The 25,248-nt window shown below is 36.5% G+C and overlaps 1 protein-coding gene across 6 annotated transcripts in view; it reads right to left on the minus strand.

Annotated features, from left to right (window-relative positions):
- ASCC3 (activating signal cointegrator 1 complex subunit 3) overlaps positions 1-25,248 on the minus strand; it is a 329,433-nt gene that overhangs the window by 26,919 nt on the left and 277,266 nt on the right. For 5 of the 6 annotated variants that reach the window (XM_045806995.2, XM_045806990.2, XM_045806992.2 and 2 more), the window contains one exon: positions 1,905-2,129. The exons of the other annotated variant lie outside the window; for it this stretch is intronic. In XM_045806995.2, coding sequence (XP_045662951.1) covers positions 1,905-2,129 — 225 coding nt within the window. The remainder of the gene's footprint in view (positions 1-1,904; positions 2,130-25,248) is intronic. 6 annotated transcript variants of the gene reach the window in all.

Below are 25,248 nucleotides of genomic sequence, written 5' to 3' on the forward strand. Positions count from 1 at the left end.
GTCAAAGGATACATGTACCCCTATGTTTAGCAATATTATTTATAATAGCCAAGATATGGAAGCAGCCAAAGTGTCTACTCAAAATTGAATGGATAAAGAAGATGTGGGGTATGTGTGTACATGTCTTCCTAGAGAGGTAAACCATGTGCTGGTTACAAAATGATGTCAAAAAATGTGTGCGTTTATTATAGTCTTACCTCCCTAATTCCTGAAAGTTTGTACTTACTCTATTTTATGAAATATTCCTATTCTTTTAAATAATATAATTAAGTTTTTTTATGATAATAAAAATGTTAGAAGCTACTTTTAAAACATTTAAACATGTCAGAAAAGCATAAAGAAGAAAATGAAAATCACCCTTAATCCTGCTAGAGCAATGGCTACTGTTCACCTTTTGGTGGACACTATTCTGCATCTTCTAAGTCTATTTGCACATATGGATATAGATACAGATATTTTACATAGATGTAAATTCATTAATGAAATTGTAATTTTTTGTAGCACTCTATAGCTGAAAAGATACTTAGGTTATTTACAAATTTTTAATTTTGTAAATGATGCCATAATGTACTCCATGTACACAGACCTGTTTATCTTAAAAACACCCTAAGTTTTTGGAAATTTTTAAAATTGTTTTTTATTATAGAAATGTCCAAAAAAGGTAAAATGTAGAAAATCAAATCCCTCATAATCTCAATCCCTTAGGAGTGCTTCCCCAACACTGCTACTCTCCCAATCATCTCTCAGTAAATGGCAGCTCCATCCTTCCATTTGCTCAGGAGAAAAGCCTTGGAATACTCTTTGGCTCCTCACTTTCCCTAAAAACCCTTTTCTAATTCATCAGCAGAATCTGTTAATTCTGAAAAAAAAAAAAAAATACAGGAAGCAGCCAATTCTCATCAATCTCACATATACCAAACTGGTCCAGCCACCATCACTTCATGCCTAGCCCTCAAGCATTCAAGATTCACTAATTTTCTTTATTGTCTTGGAAAATAGTTACTTTTCCTGAAAAATCATGTTATTTCTATTAATATATAATGGGTTTGTTATTATTATTTTTAAACAACATAAATATTTGAAAAAATTTCTGTTTTAATTAACATGGTAAATATTCATAGATATAATCAACATAACCACTAGTGAACCACTGTTCTAGCAGTTTCCCTCTCAGAGTAAAATCCAAAATCCTTAATGGTTTACAAACTCCCTACCTTGACCTGACCCCATTTTCTCTGACAAAATAAACTCCATACCCACTACTGTTTTGACTTCATTTCTAGTGCCTCTTTCCACCTTCTTTACAATGGTTTCCTTTACTTTTCCTTGACTATACCAACTAAGTACCTACATGAGAGACTTGGCACTAGCTTTTCATAGTTTTTGGAGTATACTCCCTTAGATAATCTTATGGCTCACTCTCTTCTTTCAATTCTTTCTTTAATGTTACCTTACAAGCAAGATAGTCCCTGAACACATTTAAAGTAGTGCAAAACAACACTTTCCATCTTTCTCTATATTTCCTTTATTATACTTCATTACTTTTTTTTTTTAAAAAGCAGTTATCACCTCTTGACTTATATCTTTAATTGTCTTTTCCATTTCAAGTGAAAGCCCATAACAGCAGGCAGTCTTTTGCTTGTTCACTGCTATATGCCCAGTAGCTAGAAAAGTACCTGCATTTACTTTTACTTGCAATTTTCATTCAATGGATAACTGAAATTGTCATCTTATTGCATCTATATTTGCCCTTTCCTTTGAAAATTCTTGATTTGATTCATCAGATTTTTCTCAACAATGCTATGATAAAATATTTTATTAAATGCAAGTATATTTTTATCCTAAAACATGGGGGGGAAAAAGCAGAAATGATGGGAGAAAATATAGGTATTAGACTTTCATACCTGACATACTCTGAGTGCTTGGTCCAAGACTGTTTTGGTATCAGTGTCATAATCTGGGCAGGGCAGCATAGTTCTGCTGAGATGTGCCTGTAGTAGGAGATGTGCTTTGGTGTGAGGGCTATCAAATGAATGAGGATTTGATTCAAAGGGAAGACATTTTGCCAGTTCACTATTCATATGATCTTCATTATGTCTTACTGGCAAATCTGTGTATTCTTCTGCATCCTGGGGAAAAAAAAACACACACACAGATATATATATATATACACACACACATATATATATATATACACACACACATATAGAAAATTGGATCAAAAGTATAATAATTAACATACTTCTTAGCTTAATTACTGACATTTAAAACATAGTTTAGAAAAATCATAAGGTAATCAATCATGCCCCTTAGAACTTTGCGGTTTTCAATACTATTATTAATACGGAAGCACAAGTTAGTAATGTACGATATATCTGAAATGCATGAATGCTCTTCTTATTTATACAATCAACAAAAATAACAGAGGATCTGCTGGGCATCACACACTATGCTTGACACTTGCCACAGCAGTGAACTAGAAACAGAGTTCCTCAGGGACAGACAAGTTCTACAAAGTACAATGAATGTTATTATATGGTAAGTACAGAATGCTGAAGGGACATTCAGTTTGGGGACCTACTTATTTTATAGAGGGCAAGTTTCTTGGAAACAATGACATTTAAGTTAAGATCTATACAATGACTGGAAGGAATATGGCAGGACTGGGGGAGGGGGGTTGAGGATAAGACTGGTGAGGTAAGAAAAAGATGAAGAGAAGAATCATTAACTTAAAATTTGTTGTAATAAATTAGTTTAAAATAAAATGATTTGAAATTGAGAGTTTCTAGTTCTACATGTAAGAAGCTTAGAAGTCACCATTCTATCCTAACAACAAGTAAAAAGCTAAACAAATGGAAAGATCAACAACTCTTCTTGGATCCATAAAAGAGGACAGGACATGGGGCAAACTGCCGCCCCCAAGATTGGAGACACAGGCAAATATAGGGAGTCATAGCTAACAGAAGCAGATACTCATAAGCAGAAACCACCAAGGGAACCAGTGCTGATGTAAGAAAGCCTGAACTGTAATTGCTGAATTGCTGGAGGATCAGTGTGGACAACTCAGAGTTAAAAACTTCAGGAGGGGGGCGCCTGGGTAGCGCAGTCGTTAAAGCGTCTGCCTTCAGCTCAGGGCGTGATCCTGGCGATCCGGGATCGAGTCCCACATCAGGCTCTTCCGCTATGAGCCTGCTTCTTCCTCTCCCACTCCCCCTGCTGTGTTCCCTCTCTCGCTGGCTGTCTCTCTGTCACATAAATAAATAAAATCTTTAAAAAAAAAAAAAAAAAAAAAAAAAACTTCAGGAGGACCCAGTCTTAGGGGGACCCCCAAAATATTGTGAAATTTACCTTCAAGAGCTTGGTCAGATTCCTATGGGAAATAATAGAGAAAAATTCTCTGGAGGTTCCAGCAGGGGGTTTCCAGTTGAAAAATGCCAGAGAATTCTGTTTTTAACAAGGCCTGCTCTCAGGAGAAACTAGTTAACTACAGCCTAACCTGCTAAGGTGCTATTTAGAGCTTAACTGATCTGGGGTAAGGGAAATACCCAACTTCAGCCACTGTAGTCATCCTGTCCCATTTAAGAGTGGAGAAAAAACCTGAGAAACACTTGTGAAGTTCACGGTCCCAAGGCCGGGCTCACTAAAAGACTGAGACCTAATCATAGAACTATAGCATATTTCCTCCACTTTGCTAGCACATTACTAAAGGCCTATTTATAGCAGTTTTTTGTTTTCTGTTTTTTAAAAAAATTTTTTACAAAGTACATTATGTCTGGGTATCAAGAAAATATTACAAGATATAGCAAAGGCAAACAAACAAAAAGCCCTGCCACAAAATGAAAAAAACAAAAACCTACCCAATTTGAAAAGACAGAGCCAACAACAGAATGGCAGAGATACTGGAATTACCAGATGGGGAATTTAAAATAACTATAATTAGTTGCTTATCAACTAATATATGCTAAGGGCTCTAGTGGATAAAGCAGACAACATTAAGAACTGATGGGCAGGGTGCTTGGGTGGCTCAGTTGGTTAAGCATCTGACTTCGGCTCAGGTCATGATCTCAGGGTCCTGGGACCAAGCCTGGAGTCAGGCTCCATGCTTAGTGGGGAGTCTGCTTGTCCCTGTGCCCCTCCCTCCATTTGTGCTCTCTCTCTCTCCCTAATAAATCAATAAAATCTTAAAAAAAAAAAAAAAAAGGAACAGATGGGCAAAGTAAAATGAGATGAAAATGCTAGAAAAAAACAAAAAGAAATGTTAAAGACAAAAAACACTGTAACAGACATGAAGAAGACCTCTGATGGACTTATTAGTAGACAGGACACAGCTAAGAAAAGAACTTCTGAGCTAGATGACATACCAATGGAATCTTCAAGAACTAAAAAGCAAAGAGAACAAAGACAGAAAACCAGAATAGAATAAGCAAGGACTATGAACTACAAAAGGTATAACATATACATAATGGGAATACCAAAACAGGAAGAAAGAGAGAAAGAAACAATAAATATTTGAAAAAATAATGACTAAGAATTTCCCCAAATTGATGTCAGACACCAAATCACAGATCAAGGAAGCTCAGAGAACACCATGCATAATAAATTCAAAAAATCTACACCGAGGCATATCATCTTCAAACTCTGATTCCAAATAAAAAGTCTGAAAGAAGTCAGAGGAAAAACACACCTTCCTTATAGAGGAACAAAGATAAAAACTATATCTGACTTCTCAAAAATCATGCAAGCAGGAAGAGAGGAAATGAAATATTTAAAGTGTTGAGAGAAAAGATCACCAACCTAGAAGACTTTCTCAAATAAAAGACTTTCTCAAATAAAAACCGAGTTAATTTGTTGCCAGTAGACATGCCTTACATGATACATTACAAAGTTCTTTAGAGAGAAGGAAAAAAATATAGATCAGAAACTTTTTTTTTTAAGATTTTATTTATTTATTTGAGAGAGAGAGATAGCCAGCGAGAGAGGGAACACAAGCAGAGGGAGTGGGAGAGGAAGAAGCAGGCTCCCAGCGGAAGAGCCTGACGTGGGGCTCGATCCCAGAACTCCGGGATCATGCCCTGAGCCGAAGGCAGGCACTTAACGACTGAGCCACCCAGGCGCCCCTGATCAGAAACTTGTATCTAAATAAAGGAGAGCATGAAGGAAGGAATAAATGAAGATAACATAAAGCTTTTATTTTTCTTACTGTTAATTGACCTGATTAACACTTTGTGCAAGATAATAGTAGCAACAATGTATTTGATTATGTATGTTTATGTATTTATCTTACATATATATATACTTATGTGTGTATGTGTGTGTATTTTATATATATATAGTGAAATGAATGACAACAATGATACAAGAAATGGGAGGGAGGAATTAGTATTATTATTATGGTAAAGCATTCATACTACCTGTGAAGCAGTATGACGTTAACTGAAAATGGAACTGGGGTAGTAGTAAATATATATTGTAAACTGGGGCAATCACTAAAAAAAGAAAAAGTATAACTGATATGCTAAGAAAGGAGAAAGTGAAATCATATAAATGCTCAATTAAAACCACACAGGGCAGAAAAAGAGTGGAAGACAAAAATGGAAACAAAGAACAAGGGCAACAAAAGAAAACAGTAACAAACATGGTAGATATGAATCCAACTATAACAGTAACCACTGTGCACATCAATGGTCTAGATGATTAAAAGAGACTGTCAGAGTGGATAAAAAAACAAAACCCAAATATATGTTGTCTACAAGAAAACCACTTTAAGTATAAAGATACATAAAGATTAAAAGTAAGTGGATGGAGAAAAACATACCATGCTAACACTAATCAAAAGAAAAGCAAGAATGAGTATATTAATTTCAGATGGTACAGACTTCAAGCAAGGAAAGTTATCAGGGAAAAAGAAGGGATTTACATAATGATAAAAGGGTCAATTCACCCGGAAGATACAATTTTTAGTGTGTATGTGCCTAACAACAGAGCATCCAACTATTTGAGTGCAGTGAGTGAGTGAATGGAGGATTGTTTTAATATTTGAAAATCAATTAATAAATTCACTTTATTAATAAACTTAAAAAGAAAAACAACACTATCACCTCAACAGATGCAGAAGAAAACATCTGACAAAATCTAACAGCCATCCCTAATGAAAGCTCTCAGCAAATTAAAAAAGAAGGGTACCTTCATCTCTGAGAAACCTACAACTAGTATCATATTTAACAGTAACTGAATGCTTTCCCCTTAAGATCAGGAATAAGACAGAGATGTCTTCTCTTTGAATTTCTATTCAACACTGCTCCAAAAGTTTCAGTCAGTGCATTCAGACAAGAAATAAAAGAAACCTAGATTGAAAAGAAAGAAGTAAAACTGTCTTCATTTGTAGATGATATGATCATCAAGGTAGAAAACCCAATGGAATCTACAAAATAAACTACAATAGTGAGTTTAGCAAGGTTGCACGATATAAGATTAATGTACAAAAATTAATTGTATAATTATATTTCTGTATATCAGCAACCAACAATCAGAAATGAAAAAATATATAGCATAATATATATGAAGTACTTAGAGGTGAATCTGAAAAAAAAAAACCATGAAATCACCTGTATACTGAAAACTACAAAACACTGCTAAGAAAAATTAGAGGACCTAACTAGATGGAGAGAGGTATATTTTAATTCTCCTAAAATTGATCTATAGGTTTAATATAATCTCAATCAAAACCACAGCAGACTTTTTTCCCCTTTCAGCAGAAATTGACAAATTGATTCTAAAATACATACGGAAATGCAAAGGACATAGAATAATTGAAATAACTCTGAAAAGTAACAAAGTTGAAGAGTTAACAATACCTGATTTTAAGACTTTAATTATAAAGCTTATCTAGTAAAAAAAAGTGTTCTATTGGAATAGAGTCCAGAAATACATACATACCTATATGGACAACAAATTTTTTACACAGTGTGAAAGGCAAAGCAGTGGAGAAAGAATAGTCTTTTCAAGAAATGGTAGTAGAATAATTGGGAATCTACATGCAAAAAAAAAAAAAAACCCCAAGATAAAGCCAACTTAACAATTCAATCTCTACTTCATCTTGTATATAAAAAATTCACTCAAAATGTATGATAGACCTAAATATAAAATCTAAAACTATAAAACTTCCAGAAGAAAAACAGGAGGACATTTCTGCTACCTAGAGTTCTTCAATAGGATAACTTAAAGCATGATCTATAAAAAAATTGATAAATTGAGCATCAAAATAAAAATATCTGTTCTTAAAAAGACATTAAGAGAATTAAAATATAGGCCACAGACTGAAATCATCTGCAAAGCATATATCTAATACAGGACTTATATACAGAATGTATAAACTCTCAAAACTCAAAGTGGGAATACAAACATCTCAGAGAAAAACAGGCAAAGACTTCAACAGATACTTTATGTAAAGATATGCAATATCATTAGTTATTAGGAAAATAAAAATTAGAATGGCCAAAATTTAAGTGACTAACATACCAAGTACTGTCAAGAATGGAGAAAAATTGGAACTTTTCCTACAGAGTTGGCAGGAATTTAAAATGTTACAATTGCTTAGGAAAACGGTTTCACATTTTCTTAAAATTTAAACATATAACTACCATGTGACTCAGCTATTCCATTTCTAGTGATTTACCTAAGAGAAAAGAGAACATATATCCACACAAAGATCGTACACAGTAATTGATAATAGCTTTATTTATGCAGCAAAAATTAAAAAAAAAAGGAAAAAACCTAAATGTCCATCAACAGATGAAGGGATAAATTACATCCATACAATGGAATTTTACTCAGCAAGAAAAAGAACTATTGATACTCACCATAATATGGATGAATCTCAGAATAATTATGATGAAAGAAGTCAGACCAAAAACCAAGAGTACATACTCTAGGATTTGCAAACTAACCTACAGAGACAGAAAGCAGATTGGTGGTTGTCTAGGGAAGGGGTCAGCATGGGGAGGGGAGGAAATTAAAGCTCACAGAGGGGTACGAGATAACTTCTGATTTGCACTTGATAGGCACGGAATTCCCACCTAGGAAATAAAACTGTGTGATGGAACCCCTGAAGACTGTATTACTTGGAACTCAGTAATATGAAACAATTAGAGCATTCCACTATCCATGTATGTTTTCATCTTTTCTTGCTTGACTTACAATTTCAGAAACCTGTGCCTTTACTGTATGCTAAGAATATACTACTAAGAATATATAACTAAGGATAGTTATATCCTTCTGATAAAAATTCAGACTGTATTAATAGGCAAATTCTTATTTCAAAAACCGAATGGAGTAAGTTCATTTAAATAAATATTTGTTGACTGCCTTATGAGAAAGACATACATTATTCAACCAATCACATAAATAAATGCAAATGTAATAAGGTGACGAGAGTTTAGCCAAGAAATTTGACTAAGTTAGGAAGGTCATAAAGGCTTCCTGAAGAAAAAGGCAGATAAGATACAGAGATCAGCAGATATTAACTAGATGAAGAGAAAAGTGAAGTGTTCTAGGAACATTAAATACAAAAGCACTATAGTGGGAAGGAAAATCTCGAGTCCAAGACACTAAAAAAAAGTCTAAAAATAACTTCAATTGATTTAATATAGTATGCTGAAAAATATTTTAAATGAATATCTGAAATATTGTTTAACTGTACTAGATAAATATTTAAAAATTATATTTCATCTTATTTTGCTTTGCATTAGTCAAAAATATCACAGCTACTCTACACTATTTTAAATGCTATCTTCACCTTTTGGACTGCTTTGTGTAAAGATGTGTATGCTGACATATTAGCAATGAATCATTTTTTGCTCCTATGTGTCATGTTGGTTTTCCTTTCATATGTCATTTCAGCTCTTTTCTGTCTGTTCTCTCTGAAGTCATCTGCTAAAGAAGGACCAGTTATACATGACAGTTATATTATTTTTGATTTCAGGTGAATTTCAGGACTGAAGCATCATCACGTGATGGCTGATCCATCTCAACATAATATCTGGGCTCCATCCAAATCCCTATCAGCGACTATCCACCTATTGCAGGCTTGCCAAATGGTTAAGAAAAAATGAACAGCAGATAAGAAAGAAGATGGTTCAGAAATATAAAATGGGATCTTTTCCTTCAAGGAAATTAAAATGATATTGGGGAAATTTTATATAAATAATTAATTTAAGTGTAGAATAAAATACTGTTATTTAGGGAAGAGCATTGGAGTGAACTGGGTGTGTTGGAAAGTTTCCCAAAGAGACAGTGTTTGTTCTAGGCTTAGAACAATTTGTAGAAGAGGACAGAGGGAGAGAGATTCCTTGCATTCCATGCACAGAAAATAATATGAGCAGACCTATAAAAACAGATAAGGAGGGGTCTGAGGTTTAAGCCTCAGGGATGAAGAGAATGATGTTGCTATTAATAGCAGAGAAATTGGGAACACTCAGTGAGTTGGAGCTTTCTGTCAAGCACGCAAAATACACTTAAAGAGAAGGCAATAATCCAGATAGTTGGGTGGAGGCGGAGAAGAAATCAGCTTTAAACCCGTTTCATGGTCTAACATTTTATTCATATTTAGATTTCTTTCTGCTGTTCATTAAATACAACTTCTGATCTTTTAGCAGAAGAAAATCAAATAGTCATTTTAAACTGCAAACTGAATTGGCTCTCTAGGTTTTGGATATGTAGGAAACAGGATTAGGATTACAAATTATATGGAAAGTTCAATTAAAGAAAAATTATACAGAAAGTAAGAATTTGGCTAAAAGCACTAATAGTATTATCTAAGGAATCTACTCCCCTCAGTACAATCTTGATATTCAAATCTGATTATATGCCTTACCAACCCCCCCCAATCCCCTCCCCCCCCCAGCACGCACAGGGAGGAAGGGAGGGAGAGAGAGACAGAGGGAGATTGACTGATTAACAACAATATAAACTGGGCATTTCCCAGTCTTAGTTCCCAAGTACCTCTGTCAGTGTGAACATCTTTCTGTATTCCATGATTCTAGCATCCAAAGATGCACATGATACACATCTTCATAAAGCATGACTTCTAATGTAAGCCAATGCCTTCATTTGGTGCTAAACTAAAGAAACAATGATCTGCCCCAATGTTAAAGGAAAAAGTGGCACTGAACTCTCTGAGAAGGAGTATATCTGAACAGGACTGACTACTTACAGTCATACTTATTGTACTTTCGAGGTCATTTTCAGATAAATTTGATCATCAGTGCTTTTTGTCATATTTGCTTACTTTAGAACCTAAACTCCATGTAAGATGTGATTCCACTGTTCTCCAAACCATGCCAATCCTGCTTGAATTACCCGATTTATTGCTTTAATCCCCTGCTTCAGTAGGATTGTGAATTTGCTCACTGCCAGCAGTATCAGTATCACATGAGTCTGCTAACAGCTGAGTACATTTTAGGTTGGAAAAAATGTTGTGCAGAAGAGAGATCCTTCTAAGTCTAATAAGGGGACCATCAGATCTTTACTGCAGACTAGCCAAAGACAGTGACCTTACTAAAAAATTTAATTCAGGGATGCCTTTACTTCTTTTTTTTTTTTAAGATTTTATTTATTTATTTGACACAGACAGAGAGAGAGCCAGAGAGTCAAGTGGGGGAAACAGCAGAGGGAGAGGGAGAAGCAGACTCCCCACTGAGCAAGGCACCTGATATGGGGCTTGATCCCAGGACCCTGAGATCATGACCTGAGCCAAAGGCTCAGGCAGACACTTAACTGACTGAGCCACCCAGGGGCCACACATTTTCTCAATGCATGAAGCAATCTTTTTAAACTCACAATTCTTTAATTTCTTTGCAAAAAACTATGCATTTTAATTTTTACTAAAGTAAATAATATATTACCACAATGGACATGGTCTTAGTATGCTGAGTCATTTGTTTACCTGATTTTTATTCAGCATACATTATAATTGGGTATACAATGGTGAATAAAACCAGAGGCATGACCACCTACTTTCACAAAGCTTTACAGTCCAGTGAGGGAGCCAGACCTTAATCAAAACTGACCACAGATAATGTAAAATGACAATTGACAAGTATAAGGAAGGGGAGGTTCAAATGACAGTAGGTCAGGTAAGGTATCATTGAGGAATTTAAGACTGGACTGAAAGAAAGTAAAAAAATATGTTCTTTAGATAAAGAAGGTAGGAGTGATAAGTTAAGGTTCAAATTTGAATTGCAAAAAGGGACATTGACTCTTATTAGAGGAAAACATAATCTAGAATGCTTATATGTGCTTTTGATAAGTAATGTATTTTTCATTATTAAATTTGACACATGCAATGTTTTTGACATCTTTGAAGGAGGTGATATTTGATTTATAAATATTCATAAAATATCAAACCAATAATAGTTTCTGTAGTTAAAAATTTTCCATAATTAACTGAGGTCTCATCAAAAATAATTACTTCCTTTGAGGATACCCCTCCCTATTCTACTTCCAGCCTTTGAATTAAAGGGGAACCCAAAGAATGTATAAGTAACTAATTCCCTTAGAAATGTTGTAGATCATGACGGTGGTGTGGGATGGCGTGAGGTGGTAGAGAAGACACAGGATCTGGGAATTGATACAACAGGTGGATTTTCAGCTCTGCCATTTACAAGCTATATGTGACCCTCTGAAAGTAACTAAAACTCCCTAAATCCCAAATCCCTTACCTTAAATTGGGATTTGGTGTGAAGATTCGGTGTAATAGTGTTTATGAAACACTCAAAAACTGTAAGACTTGGCATAAATGTTAGGAATTATGATAATAATGATCCCCACATCTGATACCATATAGGATGTTAGCTGAAGTTTAAGATTCAATTATTTGAGTTTTGTTCTACAGTTTTCTGTTGTAAATCTTTGTTTACAATTATGTAAATATATTTCACTAACTAAAATAACATTTAATTAACTCGCTTTCAAAGATATCATGATTCTTAAATATGATTCAAGGAAACAAGATTACTTTTTTTACTGATGCTTTACTAGTAATGGCACCTTCATTTCATCCAAGTAATCATACAATTTTTATGTAATTGTGTTACAGAAAACACTGGTTCTTTGAAAGACAATGTTCTCATAATACAAGAGACAGTCAAATTAAAGATAAAATATTCAGGAATTGTATCCTCTTGAACCATAGATTTGATACTGCAGGCTTTAATCTCCAGTCTCCAATTAGGTTTCTTTTAAATCCATATTAATTAAATGTTCACAAAAGCACATCAGTGTGTGATAAGGAAATACACTCTTTTCAGTGTACCTCACTGAGCTAACTCAAACTATTGTGGAAAGACAGGGAAAGGAATGAATGATTTATTTTATACACCTGGTGCAACTTTTCCAAAGAAGTACTACAGTTACATTACTCTGAAATCCTACAGTATTTTCGAGTTAAAACTCAAATGCTGTGAATCTCAAGAATAAAATGGAAAATATGGATTTTAGATTTATTAGAATAAATAAACAATATTCTTAGTATTTAATTGTGTGTATGTGTGTGCGTGTGTGTGTGTGTTTTGATTATGGACTCGAGAAGCAATCTGAAATGAAGACTGACTGAAAACAACTGCTATTTAATCCTCACTTTCTCTGCCAGACCCTCCTGTGAAAACCATGATCATTTATTCCTGGAATTCCAGTTCACAATTTTTCTAAGCTCTTTAGAATGTGGCATGTTTGGTTCACCACTTTACTTAGCTCTTGGCTCCGTCAAGTATTTTATTCTAGATGTTTCAGAATACTTACAAAGGAGATTTCTTACTTAGTTTAGATTGATTAGAAAAGCAGCAATCCCAGGATCAGCAGAGAGAGCTAGTAAAATAATCAAAATCCCTGCTTAAAAACAAACAAGCAAACAAAACCCCTTTTCTAGCCACTTTTTCCTCAGTAGGACACTCTATTTACCTACAAATTACTCCTCTAATTTTAAACAACTTGTCTAGTTAATTTCCTGTGTGTGATCACTGACTGCAAGTGAGGTTCATTTTCTTATCTACATCATGTAGGTAATTAAAGGAAATTGAAAGTGGGCAGTGAAGCTTTTATGCAACTGGGATTGAAGCTGAATGGAGGGCAGCGAGGTCAGTGGAGTCCATTATATTTTTATGTGAGTGGCTGGTCTGTCTGCCCTGTCCTTGTTTATTTAGTGGAGGCTGGACAGGCTACTAACTGCAAATCTATGTCTCTGATTTGCCCAGCTGTCTTTGTATAAAGACATCTTCCCCTGCAAATGTTAAATGACAGTGATTGACAACCTATGATGAACTCTGTTTGCAACCCCCTGCTACTGTTTTTAGATTGCAAAAGAAAAAACAGAATAAAGAAACATCTTTCATAATCACATCAAATGGGCCCTGCTGTTCCCTCAATAGTTTTTGTTTCCCTTGTCACTACAAATCTCAATCTGTTCTACAAATGCCATAAACTCACCATTCCACATAAAGTAAAAAATTAAAAATGTATGTAAAGCTATTACATTTTCCTTATATATTTGCACTGATGTAAGTTTATTGGGGATATATACTCTTACATAATGGTTTGTTCACACCATCTTATCACTAACTAACTTTGCTTGTTCTCCTAAGAACGTGGCATTATCTATACCGCTGCGAAATGTCTTTCAGTGATTGGCTGGCACTTGGGTTTAGCTAGGGTTCTGGTAACTTTATTCAATATGGAAGACTTACTTATCCTTGTGGCTCTTAAATACATTGGCTGTTCAGCTTACTTTTTAGCTTTGTTAAAATAAGAAGCTCATTACCATCTACTTTGGCTTTTTCTTTAGAGAGTAAGTGGATGTTGTTGGTGTGCACGTATGTGTGTGTGTGTGTGTGTGTGTGTGTGTGTGTGTGTGTGTTTACAGATACTTTTTTTTTTTTTGCTGTACTTAAGCAAATTGCAGAGGTAAGAAACAGCCAGAATGGGTTCATGCTTGGCTTGTACAAGTGTTGCATAAAAGTAAACTAGTACTTTTATGTCACTGAACACATCACTGCCTACACTGAATCCACTAACTAGCAGATAAGAGGGCCCTTGTACAGTGGGGATGGCAACCTGATCAATGTGAGAGACTAAAGAGCTTTATGCTATAACTTAATCTCTGTCACGGGAAAAGTAAAACTTATAAAGTTAATGAGTTCTAGACTTTAAGTGGCACTTGATTAATTTGTAACATTCTGAGGCGTTAAAACAAACCAAAATTAGTTTCTCACATTCCAGTGCTATCTTTTGGCCACTGAAGCTGTAGAAAAAGCATTTCAGTAAATTTCCCTGATAGGAACCCAGTTTAATTTCTGTGCCCTTCTTTAGTATTAATTGTGTATTATATAGTTTATAACCATATATGAAAAATAATCTGGCACTTACCAAGTCAGGTCCAGGTATTTTAAGGGATAAGAAAATATGCCTCATATTTTTATCTTTATTACATCAGATTACCTATTCTTCAATCATTAATACACTAAAAAATTAAGTGTGCTATAACTTGTTTTTTAAAATCAAATATATATAATTAGCTTCTAATACTTATGATCTGTGCTTTTATTAAAATTATTCAAACTGAATAAATCATTTACTACTATATTAAATAAATCTCTAAATTAAAAGACTGCTATAAACTAGACTTATCTGGAATTTATAATGACCTCAAAATTCAGTAAAATGTATACTAGGAATGAACTTAAAAACATTCCAGGTCAAAGAAAAAAGTAAAAAAAAGCCCTTTGTTGAAAAATGATAAAATTAAGATCTAGTTAATTAAGCCATGATAAAATATTTATCCAATATGTACGCAATTTGCTTAAGATAAAGTATCAAATAATTTTACTGCAGGCAAACAGCAAAAATGTAAATACTGATGGACATAATTGTTAATAATCATGGATCTATGTATGTTTCCTTTCAGGGCTTATGTGAGTATATGTGTCTGATTTGTATCAATGTCTTAAACTTATGGACTATGTTTGGTCTTCAACCAATTAAGGCAAGCACAGAATCACTTGCCAAAAATAAATATGAACAAGAAACAATACTTTATTCTTTCCATCGTAAGACTGACCACCTGGTTGACAGCTGGATTTTAAGGGATCTTTCAATAGTGGGTACCAGTAACTTTGTTGTACTTAAAATAATTTCAGTGGTAAGAATTCCATCAGAAACTTCTATTTCCCAGGATTTATAGTAAGTCCTTAAAAAATTGCTCTTTGATGAAACTTGGAAAAAAATTCCTCAGTTTTGGAGGATGTAATAAAAATGTCTTATAGCTTAACAATGTTTAGATATTTTTCTTTTAAAAAATGAAAATCTTGAGGTTATCACATTTGAATTCTAAAAGAGAATAAGTGAGATTAGTAGCAAAATTAATAATTGTGTTTAGTTAAATGTCACACTTTGCAATCTATCTTTAAACAAACTTTCTTATTACCTTGTTTCTGCCTTTAAAACTTCACATATTTATTAGAGTGACTTTCTTTATAATTTGCCTTTCTATAGGCTACGAGATTATATTAGACATGAAACAAACATATGAAAACACTAAAAAATATATATATAACCCATAGTGGAAACATTAAAACACTCCTATTTAAGGTCTACAGAATATTCTTCTTCCAGGGGTTAAGCAATACATATACAAAAAGGTAAACAAATCTATAAGTCAAATATCAAAATAGGCCAATATACAAGAAATAATCACAATACAGGAGTGATCAACAAATGAATGAAACAAATGCTGGTGTCATGAACTTAGAAAAAGTAGTAATAACTACTAATTCTGAATTAGGAAATATTTTAAGAGGGAGCTGAATGAAGATGAATGTTAGACACATTGTCCAGGTGGGAATCATAAGCAAAGGTGTGAAGTTGAGTATATATCCAGCATATTTAAAGGTCAGAGTAAGAAGGTTCATCAGGAGAAAGGGGAAGATAGATCTGTAAAAGTCTAATGGATGGTGTTGGTAAACAAGGAAGGCCTTGACAGCTAGGTTAAGGAAACAATGTTTTATTATTTACATAAGTTTAGATTTTTAAGGGCAGAAATGCTCCCTCAAAACAGATAAACTGGCCGGGTTGAGTTGGGTGAATTAAAGAGGAGAGAGAAACTAAAGTAGGAAGATCACTTAGGAGACTGTTTAGGAAAGGGGTGTTGAGAATCCAGACAGGAGATGGGTATGGGGATGTAATATTTAGCATGGCAACTATAGTTAATAACACTGTATTGCATATTTGAAAGTTTTAAAGATAAACCTTAAAAGTCTGTCACAAGAAAAAATTTTGTAACTACGTATGGTGACAGATGTTAACTAGAGTTATTGTGGTGATCATTTCACAATATACAGAAATATTGAATCATTATGTTGTACACCTCAACTAATATTGTATGTTGATTATACCTCAAATAAAGGCATTAAACTCTCTTTAAAATAGTAACTCTTGTTATCAATGATTATAGATTAAAAGGAGAAAATATTGAAAATATTCTGTCACTGTAGCTTTCTAAATTTTCATTCAAACTGTATAATAAATGTTAAAGAGACACAGGACCTGAGAGTTAAGATGGCGGAGGAGTAGGAGACACCGTTTTCAGCCGGTCCTCCGAGTCGAGCTGGATAGGTACCAGACCAGCCTAAACAACCACGGAACCAGCCAGAGACGCAGGAAGACGCATCTGGATCTCTACAAATGAACATCTCCAGTGCTGAGTATTGAGGTACGTACGAAGCGGGGAGCCATGAAACTGTGCACAGATATCGGAAGATAAACGGAAGGGGGAGGGAGCCGCCGCGTTCGGGCGCCGCCGTGTTCGGGCGCCGGGAAGCAGTAGCCACTTGCACGGGAGAGCGGGCGGGGCTCGCGGATGGCACCCGCAGAACAGCAGACTGAGACCGTGAGCCGGGTGCGCGTGCCACCAGGCATCTCGCGGAACCCCGGAATCCCGGTGCGCTCACTGGATCCAGACTGAGACCGGGAGATCCGGTAGCGCGCGCGGGGCGGCTGGCGGCTGGCGGCATTAGAAACACAAAGGACAGAGACGCGCCGGCCCTGGAAGTGAGGGCAGGGACGCCGGGTGTGGGGCGCACATCCCGGGTCGCTGCAGGGTTGAGCAGCACCAACAGTAACGGAGTTAAAGTGGCCAGAACATTAGTAGAGAACGGGCCGCAATCCCTCTGTTCCGTGACAGAGGCTGAAATTTGGCCGCTGCTGCTCTGACTCTCAGAAGAGGCACAGCAAACCGCCAGGGAAAGCCGCCAGAGAACAAAACCCTGGAAATACCGGCTCAGGGAGTGCCCATCCCCATCCCCCCTCGCAGGGGACGCGGAGACTCTACCCGAACAGGGTTGCCTGTGTATCGGCGCGGCAGGCCCCTCCCCCAGAACGCAGAAGGCAGGCTGAAAAATCAAGAAGCCCACAACCCGAGGCGCCTGGGTGGCGCCGTCATTGAGCGCCTGCCTTCGGCTTAGGGCGTGATCCCGGCGTCCCGGAAAGGAGTCCCTCATCGGGCTCCTCCGCTGGGAGCCTGCTTCTTCCTCTCCCACTCCCCAGCTTCTGTTCCCTCTCTCGCTGGTTGGCTGCCACATAAATAAATAAATAAAATCTTTAAAGAGGAAGCCCACATCCCTAAGATCCCTATAAAACAAGGGGCACGGCCTGGGACCCAGTCAATAATTTGGGCTCTGGAAACCCCGCAACCTCTCTTCATCAGAATGACAAGAAGGAGAAGCCCCCCCCAGCAAAGAAAAGACAGTGAGACTGTGGCCTCTGCCACAGAAATAATGGATATGGATGTAACCAAATTATCAGAAATGGAATTCAGAGTAACGATGGTCAAAATGATGAGTAGAATTGAAAAAGTATAAACGAAAAGGTTACTGAGAATATAGAATCCCTAAGGACAGAAATGAGAGCGAATCTGACAGAAATTAAAAATTCTATGGGCCAAATGCAGGCAAAACTAGAGGCTCTGACAGCCAGGGTCGCAGAAGCAGAGGAAAGGGTTAGTGAATTGGAGGATGGGTTAATAGAGGAAAAAATGAAAATAGAAGATGGTCTTAAAAAAATCCACGCCCACGAATGTAGGTTACGGGAGATTACTGACTCAATGAAACGATCCAATGTTAGAATCATCGGCATCCCTGAGGGGGTGGAGAAAAACAGAGGTCTAGAAGAGATATTTGAACAAATTGTAGCTGAAAACTTCCCTAATCTAGCAAGGGAAACAAACATTCGTGTCCAAGAAGCAGAGAGGACCCCTCCCAAGCTCAACCACGACAAACCTACGCCACGTCACATCATAGTGCAATTCGCAAATAATAGATGCAAGGATACAGTATTGAAAGCGGCCAGGGCAAAGAAATTTCTCACGTACCAAGGCAAAAGCATCAGAATTACGTCAGACCTGTCTACACAGACCTGGAATGAGAGAAAGGGTTGGGGGAGCATATTTAAAGCTCTTTCAGAGAAAAACATGCAGCCAAGGATCCTTTATCCAGCAAGGTTGTCATTCAGAATTGATGGAGAAATAAAGACATTTCAGAATCGCCAGTCACTAACCAATTTTGTAACTACGAAACCAGCCCTACAGGAGATATTACGGGGGGTTCTATAAAAGTAAAAAGGCCCCAAGAGTGATACAGAACAGAAAGTCACAGCCAATACAAACAAAGACTTTACTGGCAACATGGCAACATTAAAATCATATCTCTCAGTAATCAGTCTTAATGTAAATGGTTTGAACCATCCCATAAAACGCCACAGGGTTGCAGATTGGATAAAAAGAAATGACCCATCCATTTGCTGTCTACAAGAGACTCATTTCAAACCCAAAGATGCATTCAGACTGAGAGTAAGGGGATGGAGTACCATCTTTCACGCAAATGGTCCTCAAAAGAAAGCTGGGGTAGCAATTCTCATATCAGATAAATTGGATTTTAAACTACAGACTATAGTTAGAGACGCAGAAGGGCACTATATTATTCTTAAGGGAAGTATTCAACAAGTGGATATGACAATTATAAATATATATGCCCCCAACAGGGGAGCAGCAAGATACACAAGCCAACTCTTATCCAGAATAAAGAGACATATAAATGAAAATACATTAATAGTAGGGGACCTCAACACTCCACTATCAGAAATAGACAGAACACCCTGGCAAAAACTAAGCAAAGAATCAAAGGCTTTGAATGCCATACTCGACGAGTTGGACCTCATAGATATATATAGAACACTACACCCCAGAACCAAAGAATACTCATTCTATTCTAATGCCCATGGAACATTCTCAAGAATAGACCATGTTCTGGGACACAAAACAGGTCTCAACCGATACCAAAAGACTGAAATTATCCCCTGCATATTCTCAGACCACAACGCTCTGAAATTGGAACTCAACCACAAGGAAAAATTTGGAAGAAACTCAAACACTTGGAGACTAAGAGCCATACTGCTCAGGAATGACTCGATAAACCAGGAAATCAAAAATCAAATTAAACAATTTATGGAGACCAATGAGAATGAAAATACAACAGTCCAAAACCTATGGGATACTGCAAAGGCAGTCCTAAGGGGGAAATACATAGCCATCCAAGCCTCACTCAAAAGAATAGAAAAATCTAAAATGCAGTTTTTATATTCTCACCTCAAGAAGCTGGAACAGCAACAGAGGGACAGGCCTAATCCACGCACGAGGAAGCAGTTGACCAAAATTAGAGCTGAAATCAATCAAGCAGAAACCAGAAGTACAGTAGAGCAGATCAACAGGACTAGAAGCTGGTTCTTTGAGAGAATCAATAAAATTGACAGACCACTGGCAAGACTTATCCAAAAGAAAAGAGAAAGGACCCAGATTATTAAAATTATGAATGAAAAAGGAGAGGTCACGACGAGCACCATTGAAATTGGAAGGATTATTAGAAATTTTTATCAACAGCTATATGCCAATAAACTAAGCAATCTGGAAGAGATGGAATCCTTCCTGGAAACCTATAAACTACCAAGATTGAAACCGGAAGAAATTGATTCCTTAAACAGGCCAATTAATTATGAAGAAATTGAGTCAGTGATAAACAACCTTCCAAATAACAAAACTCCAGGCCCGGACGGTTTTCCTGGGGAATTCTACCAAACATTCAAGGAAGAAATAATACCTATTCTCCTAAAGCTATTTCAAAAAATAGAAACAGAAGGAAAGCTACCAAACTCATTCTATGAGGCCAATATTACCTTGATCCCCAAACCAGGCAAAGACCCCCTCAAAAAGGAGAATTACAGACCGATTTCCCTAATGAATATGGACGCCAAAATCCTCAATAAGATACTTGCTAATAGAATCCAACAGTACATTAAAAGGATTATCCATCACGATCAAGTGGTATTCATACCTGGGATGCAAGCGTGGTTCAATATTCGCAAATCAATCAGTGTGATACATCATATCAACAAGAAAAGACTCAGGAACCATATGATCCTCTCAATCGATGCTGAAAAAGCATTTGACAAAATACAGCATCCTTTCCTGATTAAAACCCTTCAGAGTGTAGGAATAGAAGGTACATTTCTCAATCTCATAAAAGCCATCTATGAAAAGCCTACTGCAAATATTATTCTCAATGGAGAAAAGCTGGAAGCCTTTCCCTTAAGATCAGGAACTCGACAAGGATGCCCACTCTCGCCACTATTATTCAACATAGTACTAGAAGTCCTTGCAACAGCAATCAGACGACAAAAAGGGATCAAAGGTATTCAAATTGGCAAAGAAGAAGTCAAAATGTCTCTCTTTGCAGATGACATGATACTCTATCTGGAAAACCCAAAAGAAGCCACTCCCAAACTATTAGAAGTTATAGAGCAATTCAGTAACGTGGCAGGATACAAAATCAATGCTCAGAAATCAGTTGCATTTCTATACACGAATAACGAGACCGAAGAAAGAGAAATTAGGGAATCCATCCCATTTACAATAGCACCAAAAACCATACGTTACCTTGGAATTAACCTAACCAGAGACGTAAAGGACCTATATTCTAGAAACTATAAATCACTCTTGAAAGACATTGAGGAAGACATAAAAAGATGGAAAGATATTCCATGCTCATGGATCGGAAGAATTAACATAGTTAAAATGTCCATGCTACCCAGAGCAATCTACACTTTCAATGCTATCCCGATCAAAATACCAAGGACATTTTTCAAAGAACTGGAACAAACAGTCCTTAAATTTGTATGGAAACAGAAAAGGCCCCGAATCTCCAAGGAACTGTTGAAAAGGAAAAACAAAGCTGGGGGCATCACAATGCCGGATTTCGAGCTGTACTACAAAGCTGTGATCACAAAGACAGCATGGTACTGGCACAAAAACAGACACATAGACCAATGGAACAGAATAGAGAGCCCAGAAATGGACCCTCGGCTCTTTGGGCAACTAGTATTTGATAAAGCAGGAAAAAACATCCGGTGGGAAAAAGACAGTCTCTTCAATAAATGGTGCTGGGAAAATTGGACAGCTACATGCAAAAGAATGAAACTTGACCACTATCTCACACCATACACAAAAATAAACTCCAAATGGATGAAAGACCTCAGTGTGAGACAGGAATCTATCAAAATTCTAGAGGAGAACATAGGCAACAACTTCTACGACATCGGCCAAAGCAACCTTTTTCATGACACATCCCCAAAGGCAAGAGAAACAAAAGATAAAATGAATTTATGGGACTTCATCAAGATTAAAAGTTTCTGCACAGCCAAGGAAACAGTCAGAAAAACTAAGAGGCAGCCCACGGAATGGGAGAATATATTTGCAAATGACACTACAGATAAAGGACTGGTATCCAAGATCTACAAAGAACTTCTCAAACTCAATACACGAGAAACAAATAAACAAATCAAAAAATGGGCAGAAGATATGAACAGACACTTTTCCAATGAAGACATACAAATGGCTAACAGACACATGAAAAAATGTTCAAAATCATTAGCCATCAAGGAAATTCAAATCAAAACCACACTGAGATACCACCTTACGCCAGTTAGAATGGCAAAAATAGACAAGGCAAGAAACAACAATTGTTGGAGAGGATGTGGAGAAAGGGGATCCCTCCTACATTGTTGGTGGGAATGCAAGTTGGTACAGCCACTCTGGAAAACAGTGTGGAGGTCCCTTAAAAAGTTAAAAATTGAGCTACCCTATGATCCAGCCATTGCACTACTGGGTATTTACCCCAAAGATACAGACGTAGTGAAGAGAAGGGCCATATGCACCCCAATGTTCATAGCAGCAATGTCCACAATAGCTAAATCGTGGAAGGAGCCGAGATGCCCTTCAACAGATGACTGGATTAAGAAGTTGTGGTCCCTATATACAATGGAATATTACTCAGCTATCAGAAAGAACGAGTTCTCAACATTTGCTACAACATGGACAGCACTGGAGGAGATAATGCTAAGTGAAATAAGTCAAGCAGAGAAAGACAACTATCATATGATTTCTCTCATCTATGGAACATAAGAACTAGGATGATCAGTAGGGGAAGAAAGGGATAAAGAAAGGGGGGGGTAATCAGAAGGGGGAATGAAGCATGAGAGACTATGGACTATGAGAAACAAACTGAGGACTTCAGAGGGGAGGGGGGTGGGGGAATGGGATAGACCGGTGATGGGTAGTAAGGAGGGCACGTATTGCATGGTGCACTGGGTGTTATACACAACTAATGAATCATCGAGCCTTACATCGGAAACCGGGGATGTACTGTATGGTGACTAACATAATATAATAAAAAATCATTAAAAAAAAAAAACAAAAAAAAACATTAAAGACTACACACACACACACAAAAAATAAATGTTAAAGAAACCAGTATATTTTGATACAACAATTTATGGTTGGCATTAAGGAGGGCGATTTTATCTCACACGGAGTTTGGAGAACAACTAGAGGTAGGTACAGGAAGAGGAACCAGTGTCAAACCATTAAGAAAAAGACCTGGATAAGCTGTGAATGTGCATTTTTAAAAATAAAGACACTATTAAAAAGAAGTAAAGGATGTTGTCAAACGCTATATAAATAAAGACATCAAGGATATCAAAGCACTGGGTAATTAGGCCCTCTTGGATCTCCGAAGATTTTAAACAACAGTAGTCCAGATTATAGGAAGTTAAGAATGGATTGGAAAGAAATGGAAACGGCAGGTTGAGATCTCATTTTTTATTTTGTCAGTGAATGGGAGAAAGGAAGTCAGATGGTAATTTGAGGAGGATGGTAAAACCCAATAAAGAGGTTTCTTCTCTCTAAACTATGGGTAACCTATACATGTTTAGGAGTGCATTTTTTTCCTTAAGCTAAAAAAGTTACTTTAAAGTCTACAAGAAACAAAATCAAGAGAACTACTGAGAAAACTCCATTAACAAAAAGGCAGGGGGAGGGGGCAGTGAGTAATAGAGCTAGCTTGTGAGAATCAACTGTTATCCATTCTATGGATATGTCACATTTTGTTTATTCATTGGTTAACGGACGTTTACTCGTTTCCACTTTTTGGCTGTTAGGAATAATGCTGCTATGAACATTTGTGTACAGGTTTCTGTCTGAAGTTTTTCAGTCCCTTTGGGTATATATCTAGGACAAAAACTGGTGTGTTGCATGGTAATTTTGCTTAACATTTTGAGGAACAGCCGAACTTTTTTCCTCAAGTGGTCACACCATTTTACATTTTCTCTAGAAATGTATGAATGCTCCAAGTTCTCCATATCCTCACCAACATTTGCTGTTGTCTGTCCTTTTGATTATAACCATCCTCATGGGTATGAAGTGGTTTTGATTTGAATTTCCCTAAAAACTAATGATGTCAAGCATCTTTTTATGTGCTTATTGGCCATTTGTACATCTTCTTTGGTGAAATGTCTATTCAGACCATTTGCCCATTTTTTAATGGAGCCACCTATCTATTATTGAGATAAAAAGTTCTTTATGTATTCTGGATGTGAGTTTTTTAATCAGATATATGATTTGCAAATACTTTCTTTCATTCAATGGGTTATTTTTTCACTTTCTTGATGGTATCATTTGCAGCACAAGAGTTTTATTGATAAAGTCCAATTTGTCCACTTTTTCCTTTTGTTGCATGCACTTTTTAAAAAAAGATTTTATTTATTCATTTGAGACAGAGATACAGAGAGAGAGACAGAGAGCATGAGCAGGGGGAGAGGCAGGAGGAAGAGGGAGAAGCAGACTCCCTGCTTGAGCTGGGAGCCAGACGTGGGGCTTGATCCCAGGACCTGGAGATCATGACCTGAGCCGAGGGGAGCTGCTTAACCATCTGAGCTACCCAGGTGCCCCTGTTGCTTGCACTTCTGGTGTTTTACCTAAAATGCTATCACCTAACCCAAGGCGGGGAAAATTTACACCTATGTTTTCTTCTAAGAGCATTACAATTTTAGCTTTTACAATTAGGTCTATGATCAATTTAGAGTTAATTTTTGTGTATGGTGTGAGGAAGGAGTCCAACTTTATTCTTGTATATGTATATATCCAATTATCTCAGTAGCATTTATTGAAAAGACTGTTTTTTCTCCATTTTACTGTCTTGGCACCCTTGTATTAATTGACCATACATACAAGGGCTTATTTCTGGACTTTCAGTTCTATTTCATTTATCGATGTATTGTGTGGCCACTACCACACAATAGATCATACTCACTTTGTAGTAAATTTTGAAATCAAGAAATGTAAGTCCTCCAACATTGCTCTTCTTTTTCAAGATTGTTATGGGTACTATGGGTTGCTTGCATTATCATATGAATTGTAGTATGGGTTTCTCAATTTCTGAGAAAAAGTCAGCTGGGTTTCTGATAGGGATTATGTTGAATCTATAGATGAATAAGGAGAATATTGCCATCTAGCAATAATAAGTCCTCCAATTCACAAACATGGGATATCTCTTCATTCATTTAGATCTCTACTTTCCTTCAACAGCGTTTTGTAGCTTTTAGTGTACAAATCTTGTACTTCCTTGCTTAAATTTACTCCATATTGTTCATTTCTAGTGTATAACAATACAAATCATTTTTGTATATTGATCTTGTATCTGGAAATCTTGCTAAACTTGTTTATTAACTCTAATAGTATTTTGGTGAATTCTTAGGCTCTTCTATATACAAGGTCATGTCATCTGCAATTAGAAATAGTTTTACTTTTTTTCCAAATTGGAT

Source organism: Ursus americanus, chromosome 11 (genome assembly GCF_024610735.1).
Source record: "Ursus americanus isolate L20-20 chromosome 11, mUrsAme1.1.p, whole genome shotgun sequence".
NCBI lineage: Eukaryota > Metazoa > Chordata > Mammalia > Carnivora > Ursidae > Ursus > Ursus americanus.